Consider the following 19420-nt stretch of genomic DNA (forward strand, 5'->3'; position numbering starts at 1 on the left):
AAAATGTTCTTTCTCCCAAATAATAGTTGTCAAATTGTGGCTCCAACATGTATTCATTAACTTGCATGCTTTATTAAAAAAAGAGAATTAGGACATTTTTAATTACTGTTGAGCATGAGTGGTTCCTTGTTAAGACCCTTAAGCATCAGAGGTGTCTAAAAGCAACATATCCCAAAGACTATGACAAATTGTTTCTATTTCATAAATTTGGAGCCTTTCAGAAAATGATGTCATGAGACAACTCTATCAAAATTTCAATGATTTGTTTCCAGTGAAATGTGTGATGATCAGAGGAACCCAAAAGGGAACTTTTTCTGGAAAATAAGGTGCACCTGATTATAAATTGCACCCTCCAAATTTTACAAAAGTATATGTTCATATTAATTCACAATGGACTACAAATTATAGGTGTCCACAACATTGTCCACATAAACAGCAAAAGACATGCAGCTTATTAGATTTTTTCATTCATTCAGAAAATGTTAACTTTGAACCCTGCTGTATTCATTATAAAAGGAAGAAAAATAAAGAGCCAGAAAGTTTTATTTAAAGAGGCCAAGGACTCCAATCAGCAAAGTGAATGGGGATGCATAACATTTTTGTTTTACAATGAGCTGATGAAAAGTGCTGGGCAATGAATGCAGCATGTTTAGGCTGTTCATGATTTTTTTTGTTTTTATGCTACTGTGCATGCGCGTCACTTTTAGGGCCACTATGGAAAATGGCAGTATTAATGGCCACACAAAAAGATTGGATATGACAAAAATGGATTTTTGCATCAAGTCCTGCAATCTGAATGTAGCCTTGATGGCTCCAAAGGGGTTATCATTCTTTCATTTTGAGCTGCTATAATGTAACGGCCAGATGTCCTCAGTGTGTGCAAATGACTGCAAACAAAAAAAATTCTCTCTATAGTAGCAGTGAACTGAAATCAACTCACTTTATGATTAGCAGAAGTTTGGAACTGATTCATTACATTGCATTTCATTTCAATGGGGAAACATTATTTAGGATACAAGATGTTTTAATTCATGTCATGTCATGTTAAGCGCCCTGAAGTCTGATATACTGTAGCTGCGGTTGTAATTGTTGATTAAGTGCTATTTTGTTTGATGATTGTTCTGGGTTAATGATCTTGATTATGGAATTAATTAAATGTTTATCTCAAGACACAAATTTACTTTAAATCTTCATCCCTTCTTTTTGTCTAAATGTAACAACCTCATATTTATCTTCCATTCAGTTAATGATGTTCCTCATACTGTATATCAACACATACAGTTACAGCAATTGCTCAGTTCACCAAAAGATATTGTCACACTCAACTATCGCTTCACTTAAAATATACTCTACATGCACTCATTGACTCTCAGAAAATGTAGACATACATTTACTTCAATATAAACATTCTCACCTCATAGAAGGATATAAAAAAGGTGCTAAGCGACCCACTTAATTTTCAGCTGAATTGCTTGAGACTAAAACAGAAAAGGTGTTAAAGTTTTTCAGGTATTGATTTTGTGTGTCCAACCATACACTGTGCTGAAGTCTCATTTGTCTTTGTCTTCAAGGGTACTCTGACACTGAATTTGCAGTAAAAGCGGACTGAAAGACAAAATCTAAACTTCCTTCTGTTTTTTTAAGACTGACTGGACTAGAAAATGGTGAATTAATCTTGGAAGAGAATAGATACATATGAGGATAATACTTTTTTTTTTTTTTTTTTTTTTACATTTTCAATTTATTTTCCATGAACCTAAGAAGGAATATTTAATTAATCTTATCCCAAACGTTAACTACAAAATACAAGTGCCGCAAAGTTTTTACTTGCCCGTGCTAAACTTGAACTTTCCCTGTTAAGACAAGTAAAACAATAAACACAATTTTTTCCTTAGAAATGTGGGGGGGAAATGAGAGGATTCCGCGATCTGAAGTCTAAAATAATTTAAAACATTTTCATTAAGGTACATGGGCATTGGGCAATCATTATTATTTAATTCTTTAATCATTTCAAGTGACAAAAAAATCATCGCAAAGGTTTCAAATGTTGTCAGTTGACCCAAAGAAGTGTTGTTCTCGTGAGGCAGAGTATTAAGTGCTGCCCATTGTTAATATTTACTTGATATGTGAATAAAATATTGAACAATTCTTTAAACTACCAGGAAAAAATAATAAATCATCTCCACACTGATATAATGAACCTGCTTTCAGTGAGACTTTCGTTTGTATAGTGTGTTTTGTAGAGTGTTTTGTGACTACATTTAAAAATATCTTAGCACAGGTTTAGCATTCCTTGGGAGTCTTATAGTAATGAGTGTTATTATAATTATAATCTTTCATTACTTCTCAGAATGTTAGCTGATTCGCTTCCTCAGGGGCTGTGATCCCCATCTTTTAGACAAGTGACGTGCATGGTGTTTAAACATGACCAAAAAAATAGCATATTATCAGTCTGCATTTTTCAGTAATGAGTGCTCATTTTTGCACTTTATATTGGTTCAGAATACAAAAGTGCGAAATCATTGTTCCTCAGAGCGTAAGTCTTTTTTCTTTTCATATCATGGCGGCCTGTGGTATTCCACTGAAAGTAACAGAAATGACATCAATCTCCAGTGCCATCGAAGTAAGGCTAAGACAGCAATTAACATTTAATGCCAAAAGAAAGACACTATAAATAATATTAAAATCAGCAAAATTGAATTCTTAGGAAAATGCTTTTCTCTTGGGAGAATTATAATCTGCTTGACACAACAATAAAACAGATGTTAAAAAATTTCTGCAACTGACAGACAGGTAATTATGATACTTCGAGAAAAGAAAAAAAAGTCTCCCTGAGGTACAACAACAGCACAAGGAAACGGACTCACATGTCTAATGACATCCAACCAAACAACTGATGAAAGAGTACATGAGTCAGGAAAATGAGTGGACAAGAACACCACCACTATCTACTTGTCACTAATGTATAGTCGCTTTTATAATAGAAACTTTTTCCCGCTAGCGCTTTGGCTTATTGCTCTTTTAGAAATTACAACTATATTCTTGTATACTTACTTGTATAACAGTTTTACACTGTATAAACCTCACTGTAGTTGCTGAAAAGCACGTGAAGGATTATGATATAAGGATCAATCCGATTACAACTATTTTTACTACAATCTAGGGGTGTAACGGTACACAAAAATCTCGGTTCGGTACGTACCTCAGTTTTGAGGTCACGGTTCGGTTCATTTTCGGTACAGTAAGAAAGCAAAATGCAAAATATAAATGTGCTAGTTGTTTATTACACACCTTTGTGCTTTCAACAATAGGAACATTAGCCTATACAAAGCTAGACTTCTGTTCAAAAAGTAGCGGGTATTTAAAGATATTGCCAATTTGCCTTTCAGACCCCGCGTATTGGTCAGCTTTCTTTCTGAAAGAAAGAAGAAAAGAAAAAAAGAAGTCCTGCGCTAAAGAGAAAAGCAATCCCAATGACAAAGATTTTAACATGTATTTTACAAATGAAATGCCTCAATGAATCTTTTTTTTTCTCCTTATGAACGGTTTTCAAAAGCTTTATTGGTAGATTTTCTCAAGTTAAAGCGCCACACAGAAATTAATAAATTTAATTGTATAAGCAGGATCTGTGTATTATTCTTATTATTTAATTACAGGTGTTTTAGCTCATTTAAATTTATTTTATTTAAATGGGCTATTATTTATTTTATTATGTGTTTATATTTTACAAATGTGATGTAGTACTCATTTATATTGTATATTTTATGTTGTATAACTTTAGTTCCTATGTGAATATTAGCTCCTACTTGTTTTGTTGAGGTAGGAGGGTTTTGTATTGAACACGGGGCCATGTTGGTTATTATTATAGCATAGAAGACAGCAGTAAAGACAAATCAACTGTGCCCTGATCTACCACTCAAGAGATCTGATGGACTCAAAAAGTGGGTTACGATTGCATATTAGTTTGAAAATCCACCAGATCCACCGTATTTTTACACGAGTGACTTCCGGTCTGCCCGATCCTAGCTACCGGTAGTAGTATTGACGCAGGAGGGTCGCATCTCGCGTCAAATAACAAACTCTGCCGTTCTTTTCGCATGAGTCGTGTCGAGCCGCTTCTGGGACGCGTCTAACACGCGGCCATACTGCGACTGGTGTGCATTGGCTGATTGACTTTAATGCCCGCATTTCATTGCATTCTCGCGGCGGCCACGTTGTCGCACCGTTGACGTTTCTGGGTTATACTGCCCTACCGTGTTGGTCCTCATTATACTAGAGAAGACGGAGTAAATATAATCTACACAAAGAAATTGTAACCGATCAACTCACAGCCTCGAAAAGTAAAGGTTACATTACGTCAGAAACTCGTTCGGTACGCCTCCGTTCCGAACCGAGCACCACGTACCGAAACGGTTCAATCCAAATACATGTATCGTTACACCCTTACTACAATCTAATTACAGCCACATTGTGATATGGACAATGATATGGAGGTGTTTTTTGCAAGAGTTAGCCTAATTTTATGTTAATGTTGACTTCAAATATAAATTACAAGTCAAACTACGGTCTAGTTTCTTGTGTTTTTATTGCAGAGTATTTAAAACAACTACCGGTATTTAAAAAAAAAACCTGTATAGAAAAATTATGTTTAAAAAAAATCATGAAAAGAATCAAGATTAAACGACATGTGGAAAAAAAGAAAAATTGTGATTCTTTTGTCTGCACAGCTGGACTGAAATATCTCAATCCGCTCTGCCAAATATGTATTTGTCCGGTTATCTGCTCTACTCATGATGTTATAAAAAAATAATAATAATAATTTTTTTAAAAATTAAAAAAAACAGAGCAATATTGAATATGATACTGTACCTATGATAACATGTGCCCCCAGTTTAGCCATGTGTCGGACAACCTCATAGCCAATTCCCTTGCCTCCTCCCGTCACTATGACAACCTTGCCATCTTGTCTGGGCATCGCTAGCAGAAGCAGAAGAGGACAAAGTTATCAGATAGCATGTCACAAGATAAGGAAGATGTTCACATCGTTTTCAAGACCATTTCAAAGTCAGGTGTGGAGACTGTTGTTAAATGTGCAGCAAGCATTTGTGGTGGTTAAAACATCCATCCATGGATGGATGGAAGGATCCTATAACACATATGCTCTTTTGGATTATGAGTAAATTGGAATCTACCCCAACTGATAATGGATGTAAGGCAGGTTAGGAAAAATGCAGGGCACATAGAAACAACCATGTAGACTTTGAAATAAAAATAGATAAAAAATAACATTCCCATAACTTCTGGGTTGTGAGCCAGACACGCTAAACATGCACTGTGCTACTTGACATATCGGGGGGAAAAAATAAAATAAAAATACTCATAATACTAATAATATGTATTATGTAATAATATATTTCAAATCATAAAAAATGCAAATGTTCTGGAAAGAAATACAAACCTAAATGAGATTACTACTATTATAATTTAAATGCGACATAGTACCAAATACCTTTCATATTCAGTACTGCATCATACAGTGTATCACAAAAGTAAGCACACTCCTCGCATTTCTGCAGATATTCAAGTATATCTTTTCATGGGACAACACTGACAAAATGACACTTTGACACAATGAAGAGTAGTCTGTGTGCAGCCTATATAATAGAGTTGATTTATTTTCCCCTCATAATAACTCAAAATATAGCCATTAATATCCAAACCCCTGGCAACAAAAGTGAGTACACTGAATGGGAACTACGTACATCCCTAAATGTCCAAATTGAGTACTGCTTGTCATTTTCCCTCCAAAATGTCATGTGACTCGTTACAGGAGTACTGTCAGCATTGCTGCAGAGATTTAAGAGGTGGAGGGTCAGTTAATTAATGAACAATGAATAATTATTTATTTATTTATCGTTTGATTTTTATTAATTGTATTATATTAATCATTCATTAATTAATGAATAAAGTAACGTGTTGCGTGCAGTGTGCCATTAAAAATGTACAGTCTCTTTTTTTACCAGACTCCGAAGCTGACTGAATTTTCAAGCTTTGCAGTTAGTGGTTTACAAGATTGTGGTATTGCTATACTTAAAAAAATAGATAAATATAAATAAATAAATAAATAAATAAATAAAACCTCCGTTTTTCATTTGCGTTTAGCAGGTTTAATAGGATTGGTTTTATTTGACCATTTATATTTTAGAGGTACAAATCGGATTTTGTTCAGTACGTATATGAATTAAAAAATTAAAATATGAAAAGAACTCCGTCGTCAGGCGTTTAACTCTTCTTTGATTGGCTGGTAAGTAACAGACAAACAACCAATGGGGCGTGTTGTACAGTTATTTCACACAAACTGGACGATGAAAAGATACACTTTAAACATTTATATCGCTTGGCAACACAAACCAACTCGCCCACTTACTAATTAATCGCGCTAAAAACTGTTGAATATTTTCTCAAAATTAAGCATGAACAATATGCACTAAAAACGCTAATTACACCTTGTACCAAGAGCACTGATGGTGATGCAGGCAGTGCAGCGCGCCGTCAGATACGAATCAGAAACAAAGTCAAAGTGAACTAACCTGGCAACTTGAAACGTTTGCTGAACAGCTGAACCACAAGAACTTTGAAGCCCAGCAGGTAAAGCTTAACAGCTTCCTCCAAACGGAACCAAAAGAGAGAGAACATTTTAGCCCAGTGGTTTGTTTTGGTCTTGTCTGCCCGTGCTTTGCTAGTCAGCTAGCAAGCGGAAGGAAGAGAGACGAGCGTGTCCGTGCAGGACACGTCCCAATATGAAATTTCCAGACTCCTTTCGTCCTTCCTTGGACACATCAATAAAAATAAATAAATAAATAGATAAATAAAAAGACGTTAGGTTTTTTTCTAGTTTAGTTTATTTTTTTATTTTTTTATTTTTTGTAGTTGTTTTGTTTGAATCATTGAATGTGTTTGTTTTTTGTTTTTTGTTTTTTTCTTGGACGGGCATGAAACAATGAACTATTAAAATCAATTTAGAGTTAAACCAGTAATTGCCAAACTTTAATGTTCACTGGCATATTTTGAATCAGGTGATTTCTAGATGAGGTAAAAATAATATTAATCTTTTTTTTTTTTTTTTTTTTTTAAGTTTAAATGTGTTAGAAAAATATGCAGAGTATATCATAGTAAGATCCTTATTTGTAACAATAGCCTAGGCCTTCAGTTACAATGCACACATAAACTCAGATTTCCACTTCAGAATCCTTAGTTCATTAATTTAACACATAGGGCAAATACTTACGTTTGTCTTGATTCAGAATTTGTGATTACTGAACCAAAAATTTAATACATTTCAAAATTTTACGTTTGGGGTTGCATGTAGGTTTACATGTTCAGTTTAGAAATTATATGTATTTTCAGAGGTGGGTAGAACAGCCAAATATTTTACTCAAGTAAGAGTGGCATTATTTCAAAATAATATTACTCAAGTAAGAGTAAAAGTAGTCATCCAAAAAGTGTACTAAAGTACAAGTAAAAAAAAGTATCCAATGAAAAGAATACTCAAGTAATGAGTAACTGCTTATTTTTGTTTGATACTGTACAATAACCCATTACATAACCACATTAAGCCAAAGAAATACAAACAAACAAAAATCATTAAATAGAAGAGAAAAAAAAAACAGGAATGAAGCATTATTAGTCCAAAGAGCATGAGTGCCCTGCCCTCTAGTAGAGAAAATAGTTCCTAGTTATAGTAGTGAATACTGTAGTTCCTTCATAGTTACGACTATGAAATTAAAAGGATCATATCTCCGGTTTTCTGTGGTCAATCGGTGGGAAATAAAAACTGGGAGAGTTTTAAATCCGCAATTTCGATTCATGTTGAGGGCAGTGCTCTATGTCAAATACTTCATTTGTTATGGTGCTTTAAAAACGCGTGACTGAACAGGTTTGCATGATCATAGAATGGCAAGTTTGCGTCTGATCGGTGTAATTGAGTCATATGATTATTGTCGCGACGTCTCATTGGTGAAATTAGTAGCACTACTCTTGGCAATAGCATCTCTAGCAAATAAATAAATAAATGAATAAATCTAATATGTAGAATAAAGAGGAAAAAATTAACGACTTTTGTCTTGCCCAAAGTAGTGGAGTAAGAGTAGTGTTTTTTTCTTCACAAATCTACTCAAGAAAAAGTAAAAAGTATGGCTTATTAAAACTACTCTCAGATGTAAATTTTTCTCAAAAAGTTACTCAAGCAAAAGTAACAGAGTACATGTAACGCGTTACTACCACCTCTGTGTATTTTGTTCATTACAATTCATTAATTAGCTATTTATCAGTAAAATAATGAATTGCCAAATTTTTAGAACAAAGAAAGCCAAATTTCTACTGTGCAAGCCAGATTAAATATTGCAGCGATTGTATGTGGCTCGTAGACCATATTATTCCCACCTATTGTGGCCAAGATGATAGAAGAAGGATAATAATGTTACATAATGTTACATAATGTTCAATAAGACACATGAATACAAATCGTTCATAAATGATATTCTCTCATTTCCGTTTTTTTCATTTTATCACAAAACCACTCTTTATCTTGAAATGTAAGAATAAATTAGTTGGATGAAATGTGAAACAGGCTGACTTTATGTTCCTATTTGCCTTGCAGGCTCAGAGCTTTGAAATAGTAGATGCCACGTTGAGTCATTTTAAATGTACAATGACTAGTCTGAAATATCACTATGCATAATCACATAATGTTCTTCATAGTTTTAGCTATAGTGAACAGAATCTCTGCAGCTCTGCAAATGCTAGGTTATTTAAGTGCAAAGTAAGGGCACTTCTGGTTAAAGGAATAAAGGGAGTCTGTAGATAGATGCACAGGTGGAATCAGTGTATGATGTAAGATACTCGTCACTGTGGCATGGCTCAACCTCGTGTCAAATGAACCTTTGGTTTACATCCATCTTTTTGTTTCCCTCTTCTAACTGACAGTCTTATTGCCTGCTGCCCAAGAGATCATGTGATAGAAACAACAGAGTGACCAGTCTGACCTGTCATTTCTCAAGATTACAGCACTAAAACATACTGTATGTGCATTCTGAGATGAAAGCAAGTTTCTCTTCCGGTATCATACCAGCTGTGTAGTATTTTAACCATAAAATTGTATTGCTATAAAGAGCAAATTCCTGTCATACCTGCACAAATTTCTATTTCATTTTTTTGTTTTTTTAGTAGCATCATGCTAAAATTGCACATTGCGAGGGTACAGGGCTTTTACTTTTCACTAGTTTTATTTTCTAAAACATTTGTTCTACCAAAGTCACACACTTACATTGATATAGTGATTCAAGATTTACCACATAATCATTTCACTCATAAAATCAACTGCTTTAATCCATAAACAACTTTGTTGAGGATTTTGGGAAATGTGCAAATACATGCTGTTTTTTTTTTTTTTTTTTTTTGGTAGTCCTTATAAACATTTACCACCAACACTAGAATTTAAAGGCAGTCATCCATAATTTTGTAACCACAAACTTCAAGCACACAACTTCAACTTCTAAAACACATAAAATGTTTCTGTAGGTGCAAAAGCGGGAGATGTCTTTTTAAAAGTCACTCGTCTAACTGGCAATATTTGGACAATGAAACAAAAGCACCAAACACAGTGAACCCCCCTTTTATTGGGAGAAGGGGGTAACCTTTCAGACACACCTGCGATATGAAAGTCAATGCAGAGTGGTGATGTTTTAGACTAGGTTCAGAGCGCAGGTCTTCACGTGCAATTCCGATTTTTCATCATATCTGTTTTTTGGCGTGCCCGTTCAGACTGCATTTTTCCATTGAGCCAGTTCAAGTATTACACATGCATAGGCTACTAACTCTTATCAAACACGAGCTGAGCAAACTGACCCACATGCGCAGAAGCATCAAAACAAAAGACTACACATGCTGGCTCTACATGATTCTAGGGCAGGGGTGTCCAAACCTGTTCTCAAGGGCCGCTGTAGGTCCTGGATTTTGTTCTTACCAATCGAGCACAGATAGAAAAATATGTCTATATGCTGCCATAGCAGATTCATGGCGTATTAAGTCCCCGAACTATTTTTAATTTGTCCGTTTTACCCTGAAAACCCCCGTTTACAGACATTCGGGCAACCGCTTTTGTTTCAACCCAGCCATAAAACGAAGGTAATTAATTATATTTCTTATTCAAAATGTCTGTCATTTTTAGCTTTGAATCATTTATTGATGTCTAATATTTCGTTTAAAAAAAAAAACTGACTTAAAAAAAATTATTTACTCGCATATTTTAAACTTTTAAATAAATGACGTCACAATGAAAAAAAATGGTGTCTGTAAAAAAGTCACAGATATCTACCTCATAACTATCACTTAATTGTATTTTTTTGTTATTGTAGCATTTTCTCCGATATGTTGGATGATAAACAATCGATCCAAACAAAGAAAAATTGGGAAAAAAATGTTTAAAAGGGTAAATATATGAAAAAGAAAATATCGACCACTCCTTGATGCCTGCGATTTCTGCATCGCGACCCTTGTTATATTGCCATGTTTCACCCATAAAATCCTCCAAAAATCCAGCTGTGGCCATTCACAGCTATGTCTTGACACTCAGTGATACATGCTACACGGAGTTTTTGGATCGAAACAAGGTAAGTCCGTGATAATATCTCGATAAAGTCATGGTGTCTATAATTCCGCTCTCGCGTGCTCTCACCTCCAGATAGGATTTTGCTGTTTAAAAAACATTGTTTTTTAAAATGCCCTCCTGTTCAAAATGTTTCTTCCCCCAGAAATTTGAGATTGTAAGCTTTCCAATGACGATATCACATGTGCATATCGGACAATTTTAAAATTTGGCCAAATTGGGGGTCTCAGAGCAGAACTTCAAGTCACCTGAGTGTTTTCCGCCATACACAAATGTCTGACAACAGCTATTTTGCCTACTTCTGGGAAGTATTGGAAATTATTTACATTTTTCTCCTCTATTACACACTGAAAATATGAAATTCTCTGTCTTTTCACTTTATTAAATACAATTCTTTCCCCTGGGATGCACATGATCAAGTCCTGCCATGGCAATGTTCTCAATACACACACCAATAATTAAAGTACACAAAAGTGACCCAATCCTAAAACTCTCAGAAAACTGATGATGTCATGCATGTTGAATTGTGACATTGAGACGTCCAGACTGGAGGGCAAAGCACTTGGCACAAAAGGAGACAGAATAGGAGCATCGTTACAGTAATTGGCAAGTATTTTAAGCCAATGAATACAGCGTGGCATAAGCACAAATGTGAACAGACAACCTACTGCCAGGCCGGATTGTGATTGGCATGCCGAGCAGGAGCCACCTGAATTATCACGACACTCAAACTAGGGCAGCCAAAACTACTCAACCATTTCTTTTAAGGACAAATATGGGGTCATTCAGCATCCTTTCACTTTAGCCCTTTCAATAGAAGGGTAATTGATTTGTCTCACTCAATATCTATTATCTATGTCAACAATGTCGATCACATTGTTCAAATAATTATACAATTTAAGAGTCATTTAAATAAGCAGCAAGACTCACCACCAAAGTGCTTGGGCAAAAAGCTCGTTTTGCCTAAACACGTGTTGCTGTTAATGTGAGCTGAGTGGATGTGTGTGTATACTGTATGTTTGTGTGAGTCTTTGTTCTCTCGCAGCCAGCCTGAGAGGTTGAGGGTCAGCGAGGCGAGCCAGCCTGCTATTGTTTAAAGGAAATTGCATCTCACGCATGACTGTGGGATGATTATTTGGGATGATGGGACGTCAGGGGGACAGCTCTCCATACACACACTCTCTCTCTTGCTTGCCCTCTCCCACACACATACATACTCTGGGGCATATGGGAAATAGGACATGACAGGAGGGTGTGTGATGTAAACAATATGTGAACTGCATCAAAATAAATTCAACAGTCACCTAGTTTTTATGACAACTACTAGCTGGAGCCAAAACCCAACTTTTCTCATTTTTAAAAATTTTGGCAATTTGGCATTAACGCCACAGTATATGATGATGACCGCTTTTTATATGTGATGAAAAACTATATGATGATTCTCAATCAAAACAGTCAAATAATTTTCACTCGCAATGGGCATGACAGTCAAAGTACAGATTTGTAATAATAATGTAATGAATAATGTAATAAATTAACCAATTATTTTAAAAATGGATGGTGTTGAATTCAGTAATTTTAACCTACAGTGTAAACGGGTGCTCTTGATTCTATTTCAACTAGTTTGAAGTCAGATTTGAGAGATTTGGGTGTGCAGGATTATTCTAATAATAATAATAATCAGTAGAGTTACTTAAGACATACTGATGGGTTCCCTGCAATTGTTTGATCACAGATATCAAGAAGTTCTGGATGTTGGGGTAGAGAAACTCATTATTAATATGTTTTGTTTTATTTTGTCGCTGTTACTCACAAAGTCTGACTCACATGGGATGGACTCACAGCTCACACACTAATGAGACAGCACACGGGCACACAGAGACCTCCACAGGGAATGCTACAATTTACAGACTGAAGAAGTACTAAGAGGCAGAGCGTGACTGAGTCTTTTAATGCAACACGTAGTACAACTGTATTTTTTTTTGGTGGGGGTGAATCCTGTGCTTCCTATGTTTGTCAGGTGGCAAATCAGACTGAGCAGTGACACTGGATGAAAGAAAGTATGCTTTTGAGTAGCCTGGCAAGCCAGCCTTACTTTTGCCATGACAAGTCATTCTGGTGCTCTGTGGTTTGGGATGGATTTTAAAATGGATGCTAGAAGTGTGGCTAACAAGCACAGGCTAAATCTGAAAGAATCAATCACAGAAGCATGGATGTGAATTGAACAAAATGCGACTCATTCTGTTGGTTTCAATCAATTTGTAGTTCTCAAACAATCATGGTATGCAGTCACAATAACTGCCGGTTCTCTGTGGAAAAATGGTGTATTGTCGTGCAGGGGCGGACTGGTAATCTGTAGCTTCTGGAGGATCACAGAACGGCCGGTGCTCTGGACGGCCGGCGGCCGCCATACATACATCACTGTTTTTATCCCCCCTATCCTCTATGATTATCTACAGTTCGCATCCAATCCGACAGGTGGCAGCAATGCGCCTGGCTGGTAACCGCCAATCTGAAAGGAAGAGAACGAAGAAGAAGTGGGCCATTGCCATAAGGCGCTGTGACTCTGAAAGACTTGTTATGGCTCACGAAGGGACAGGATAAAGCGATAAGAGCTTTGGCGGACTTTCTAGTTGCCACCGGGCTGAGATGGAATGAAGAGGGTTACTTGTTAGGTACCGTATTGGCCCGAATATAAGACGGTGTTTTTTTGCGTTGACATAAGACTGAAAAAGAGTAGGTCGTCTTAAATTCGGGGTCTAGACATTATACCCATTCACGACGCTAGATGGCGCCAGAATATCATTGAAGCGAATGCTGAATTTGACTCCCCAGGCAGTTCCATTGCAATTTTGTTGTTTTATCACAATAAATTGATTTATTTACGTTTCAAAAACCAGAAGCCATTCATTTACGAATGTGAGTGCACTTTAGTTTACATATTTAAATGTTCAGGCATTAAGATTTGAATGAGGAATTGGATATGAATAGGAATGGAATGATTAATAATTAATTAATAATTGTTACTCTATTAACTATCTATTTATGTACTATATATACTATACTAGTTTATCTATTATTATGATTAATATGTAATGTGAATAGGAATATCATGAAAATATAAAAATCAATTTGGTGTTCAAAAAGTCTTTTTTCAAACTTGAGTCTTGAAAAAGAGGGGGTTGTCTTATGATCAGGGCCGTCTGATATTCGGGCCAATACAGTATATTGGCAATTGTTATCCACCATGTAGCTACAGTTTAAATGAAATAAATGGCAATTAATGGCTAGTGCCAGCTAGTCCATGTCCCTGTTTGCAACTGTGTCAAGTTACAGTATGCTAGTCCTACTATCCCTCCCCTAAGAAAAAATATTTAGCTGTAAAACAACGTATGTACACGCAGCAGCAATATTAATTAAGAAGAAATATAACAAAATATGAATAAAATGAATGGTTTTACTTTAAAGTTTAGGTAGTTAAAATGATATGATATATATTTTTAATCATTTATATATCGTTTTGTTTTCTGGTTAATACTTTCCAATGACGGTTATGTATAGAGGATTTGTCTTGAAATGTTTATTGTATTTTCATTGAAATTTATTGTTTGTGTGGCAAGATTAATTATGGCATAAACAATGAAGTCATTTTATAGACACAGGGGATATGTGTTATTATGATCAATTGGATACATAGAACTTGCTTTAAAAAAATCTATTCTTTCATTTGTTTATTCAGGTTGATCATAGAGCTAGGGCAGAAGATGAATCCAACTCCAGTTGCAAGTACTTGCAGTACTTTGAGCGCCCCAAGTCAGACAGTTACAGCCTAGACACATTTTCTTCATTTTTGTCTCAAAGTGCACGAAATTGATGCATTTTACAATAAAATGTGAAGGAAAAAAATCTCCCATAGAGGGTCTGTGTTTCCCTTCGTACAGCGATTCTTGTGGGCTGGGCTGAGTCAAAGTCTAGGGCTGCTTTTTAGTCCCAGTCCGCCCCTGTTGTCGTGTACAGCACTTGTTTTTGAAAACGCTTAAAGTCTGCAAGATTTGCAAAGGTAGATCTGCCTTTGATTCGGTGTGGAAAGTTATGCAAAGTGTGGCATTCTTCCAACGGGACTTTCTGTTGTACAAGCAATTGCAAGATGCAGTGCCATTGAGTCCCCTACAGCAGCCACTGCACCAGATACACGTGAAGAAAGATGAGAACGCAAAACACCTGCCAAAACTCCTCTTCATGAGGCATCACAAAGTCCAGCCTCGTGGGCTGTGATTCGTCGGTCGATAGTGGACTGAAGTGGAAATCCAGTTGAAACCACAGACTGACTTGCCATGTATTTTGCACCTTGTGAAAGTCCGGCTGGCTTGCCAGGCTAGCTTTTGAGAGCCTGTCGAGAAGTGTTTTCCTCATTTTACAATACAGTTTTGTTGAACTATGAATGACCTGACTCATGAGTTTTTCAAGATATGAGCTGTCTCTTACCTTTATGCTGTAAATATCCAGTTAAATTTGTGTGAGCGCGCATGTGTGTAGCCAAATTTTACCTTTGTAATCTTGACTATTGCAGTGTTTTTACACGCAACAAAAATATCATGTCTTGTTCATCTTACCATCTGTATTGGATCACATTGCTTTGTGCAAATGTACCTAATGTTGTGGCCAGTGCATGCATATATATCTAGTAGGACATGAATTTAGATGAGTGTGAATTTGAAGTCATTAATGTAAATAATGTGCATGTTTCTGTTTGGAAGAAAAAAGTCACATTGCAGCTTCCCTGAAACACGCTCGCCTGTAGCTATTTTACATGTGTCAGTAGATGCATACATGAATGAATGTGGTGTTTGTTTGTGTGTGTGTATCATTTGTGTCTGTGTGAGTGTGTCTGAGAGCTGTTGTGTGAATTCATCAAATAAATCCCGGCACAATTTTCTTCACTTTGTCTTCAGGGAGTGGAAGACTTTTCATTAGTAGATGTAGAATAAGGAGCAGTGGGAGGGATAGTTGCTGGCACAAATTAAGTCTGTCATTAACTTAGACACACATTCTCTCTCTCACAGACACATGGTTGCTCCTGTATCTGTTTGAAACCTGTTGTTAGTGCCTAACAAATTAGAGAAGCATTGTCTTTTTTCGCCTCCCCATCTCTGACTTCAGTGTGGCATGAACTCACAAAGCCTTCAAGGTGCTGTACACGCTCTGCTTCCTTGGCATCCAGCCCTTTACCGCCCCCTCCATTTAACCTGGTCATCCAGTCACACAAACACGCACAATAGAACAACAACATGTTGGTTTTTGGTGTGTGACTCAAAAGGGAAATAAAACACGATTCAAAACATTCAAGAATGTGATTCCCCTCAGGTGATTCTTGGATACTAGTTAAGTGGGTATGAGCATTTGAATGAATGTATTTTACCAAAGAGAAAACGAAATAATTGATTTAATAGGTGATAATTAATATTTGAATATCTGAATTTTCCAATCTTAAATAATTACTGATACATTTTACTTTAAAACTATTTTTTTCCCAAACCTACAAACTTATCTTCTAACAATGTGTTAATAATCACGTCCAAAGACTTACATCATAAAATGAACCTACGGTTTTTGCTTTCTGTAGGCATAAAAATTAACTTGTGATGAAAACTGGGATGAGCTGAAATACTTTCTCTTTTCAATCTGTTTTAGTCAAATTTGTTGGTCTACTTCTACTGCTGCAGTATTGCAGTTGATATTGAAATTCCACTCAAATACATGGAAGGCAGGGGAAAAGTATCATTAAAAACTTGTACAAAATAAATCTGCTATATAGCTAGACCACAAACCCGGTAACTGTAACAATGGGGGGATAACACTATTGTTGTTATGAGCTGTTTTATTATCATTAAAGTCAAATTGACACATCCTCTCCCAGCCTGTTGTTGGTGGGACCACTCACTCTGTTCTACAGTTGTCTGACATTGATGTAGGCTATTTTTATTATTTTGTTCCGGTAAAGTGGCTTGGTACTGAAAGGATATGCAAAACCTGCTTGCAAAGGGTGGCTGCTGGAAGAGGCAATGCCTCAAATACAATATCACATTTACAAATGTGGCACCGATCCCTTCCGTGCACACTCACAGTAATGTGAAAGTATTATAATCTTATAAAGCCATCTTGAAAGGAACATTTGCTAATAGTTCACATGTTGTACCGTATTTTTTGGACTATAAGTCGCAGTTTTTTTTCATAGTTTGGCAAAGGATGCGTCTTATATTCTGGAGCGACTTATGTCTGATTATTTACAGTCGGGTCGGGTCGACATCTCTCTTGCTAACTTTTTAAAAATAAATATATATTCATATATTTATACTAAAACGATGTATGGATGTTAAAAAAATAAATAAATAATTTGGATAAAACAGAGAAGGCGCTGTGCATGCCTGCGCACATGAACGCAGTGGCTCTCTTTTCAATCTTCCCTCCGAGCGCCCTGCGGCACCCTCCACAAGCATCCTTTTCGATATTGAGCAGCTATAGGAGTGAAAAACAAACTAAAGACAGGGGAATTGAAAAGCAAACAACTGTGGTAGGAGTGGGATATGGAAATGATTCAAACTGATTGTTGAAGGTGCTACACAGAAACCTGTGTCGGCTTTGCTGAATGTAAACGAATGTGGCGCATTGGTCTCATACGAGAAATATATTTAACAAACTTTTCCGCGTTATTTCGTTGTGTAAATGCATTTATAATGATCATAAAAATATGTAGAGTATTTAAACATTGAGAAAACTTGCGTTTTTTTTCTGCCAACTCGAGGAGTTTAAAATAAATGTCAAATCCACTATCCGCCTGTTAGAACAGACACGCAAATATAAAAGATATGAATGTTTATTGAATATCCATCTTGCAGTCTCGTTTAACTGGGAGAATTTGTTACAAAAGACAGGCTTTAATCTGTCATCATTATGCATAAATGCACCTCATCATCACAAAAGTGATCACACACAACGCAACCACGCATCGCATCCCCACATTTCCTCCTTCTCCTGAGTCCTCACAAATAAAACATAAAATGTTGGGGGGGTTTTGGGGCTTGTGCCTACAAATAAAACATGAAATTTCGGGTTTTTTCGGGCTCGGGCAAGCAAATCAAGTTAACTGATCGGGCTCGGTTGGGCTCGTTGGGCTTTAATACCCGCGAGCCGGTTGGGTCGGGCTGGATTTTTTTAGGCCCGATGTAGCTTCTAGCGTCATGTAATGTTAGCATACCATACACCTTCAGCCTGTTGTTCTCTATTGTATTTTAAATTGCCTTTCAAGATGACATGTCTGTTCTTGGTGCTGGATTCTATCAAATAAATTTCCCCCCAAAAATGCTAATTATACTCCGGTGCGACTTATATATGTTTTTTTCCTTTTAATTGCGCATTTTATGGCTGGTGCGACTTATACTCAGGTGTGACGTATAGTCCGAAAAATACGGTAATTGATAAAATAAGTGCTATCGACATGCTTCAAAGATGTCTAACATGGCTAGCTAGAATTGCTAGACTAAGCTCATTTTGGCTTTCACATTGCAACAAAAAGCAGCAGAAAAGCACAGAAGTACATGCAGCTATTAGTACTTATTTTCTGAGAAACACAGGGAGTCAGTGCAGATGAGACAGTCAGAGAGTATACACCACTAATTGCTTAAAAGAAGCAACAGGAAAAATAGATTTTTTTGTGATGTTTAAAAGTTAAAACACAAGTTTAGATAATACTAAATTTAGATTAGAGTGTTGAAATCATAGTATGGATTGAATTTTCTACTTGGCTGGAGGGGAAGCGGGTGTGATTTATATCTGAAGTGGTGTTTTCCTCCCTATGGACTCGAAAATGATAATATGTAGCTGTTTATCCTGTAGGGGATTCCACATGCTGAGTGTACAACAAGTTAATCCATTAGGAAGTATATACTTGGGAATGTACATTTGAAAGTGAAACATAAAGGGAGGAAGGAGGAAGCTTTCATGTATTTTGCATGTGCGTGCATGCGCTGTGTGTGTGTGTGTGGGGGGGGGGTGCACGTATGTGTATGTGTGTGTTGAAGCTCAGACACAGAAGACATGTGTCACCTCAGCTCCAGTGGCATCCAGCTAAACTGACATAATGCTCCCGAAGCGGCCCTATCAGAGATGGACTTTACATAACGGCTGAGTCACTCGCAATCTATTTTTATGGCTTTGAGGTGTGCGTGCTTTAGGACAACTATCTTCCTGAGAGCCAATTTGAGTTGAGGGTGATGACATATTTGTGACGTTGGGACATCTGACAAGGACCTCTCGGTTCTGACCAAAGACACAGTTAAGGACAGATTGATCATTATTGTTACGACTCCGCTAAGCATGAACGTAAAAAGGCAAGAAGTATTGTTTACTACTGTTTGATCACAGTTTGATGGATTTTTAGGATTTTTTGCTATCAGAAAAAAGTGAAACTTTATAAAAGCATGTGGTTTGTTTTCCATTCCAAAGATGACAGAGGTTCATGTCTTGTGTCTAGAGTAGTATACTGTCTTCACAATCCTAATAAAAATACAGGTGGGTTCATTTACATGTTTTGCCTTTCTAATGCTCAAACAGGCACACTAACACAAATACATAATACACTCTCTCGTGTGAAATTCCTTAAATGATAATTAATTGGTTGTGTTAAATATTAAATAATACCAATAAAAACAACAATACACTGTATTTGATTAATTAACAGTAATTGTGGAAATTTAT

The 19420-nt window shown here is 36.4% G+C and overlaps 1 protein-coding gene across 5 annotated transcripts in view; it reads right to left on the reverse strand.

The window, feature by feature from the left end:
- LOC130926738 (dehydrogenase/reductase SDR family member on chromosome X-like) overlaps positions 1-19420 on the reverse strand; it is a 77921-nt gene that overhangs the window by 49917 nt on the left and 8584 nt on the right. The window contains exons 1-2 of one of the 5 annotated variants that reach the window (XM_057851870.1): positions 6591-6883; positions 4870-4977 (exon numbers count right to left, since the gene is read on the reverse strand). In XM_057851870.1, coding sequence (XP_057707853.1) covers positions 4870-4977; positions 6591-6696 — 214 coding nt within the window. In that variant the 5' untranslated portion in view covers positions 6697-6883. Of the gene's footprint in view, positions 1-4869; positions 4978-6590; positions 6884-19420 lie in introns of those variants that run through there. The other 4 variants (XM_057851869.1, XM_057851868.1, XM_057851871.1 and 1 more) reach the window with 4 other exon arrangements.

Source organism: Corythoichthys intestinalis, chromosome 12 (assembly GCF_030265065.1).
Source record: "Corythoichthys intestinalis isolate RoL2023-P3 chromosome 12, ASM3026506v1, whole genome shotgun sequence".
NCBI classification, from domain to species: Eukaryota; Metazoa; Chordata; class Actinopteri; order Syngnathiformes; family Syngnathidae; genus Corythoichthys; species Corythoichthys intestinalis.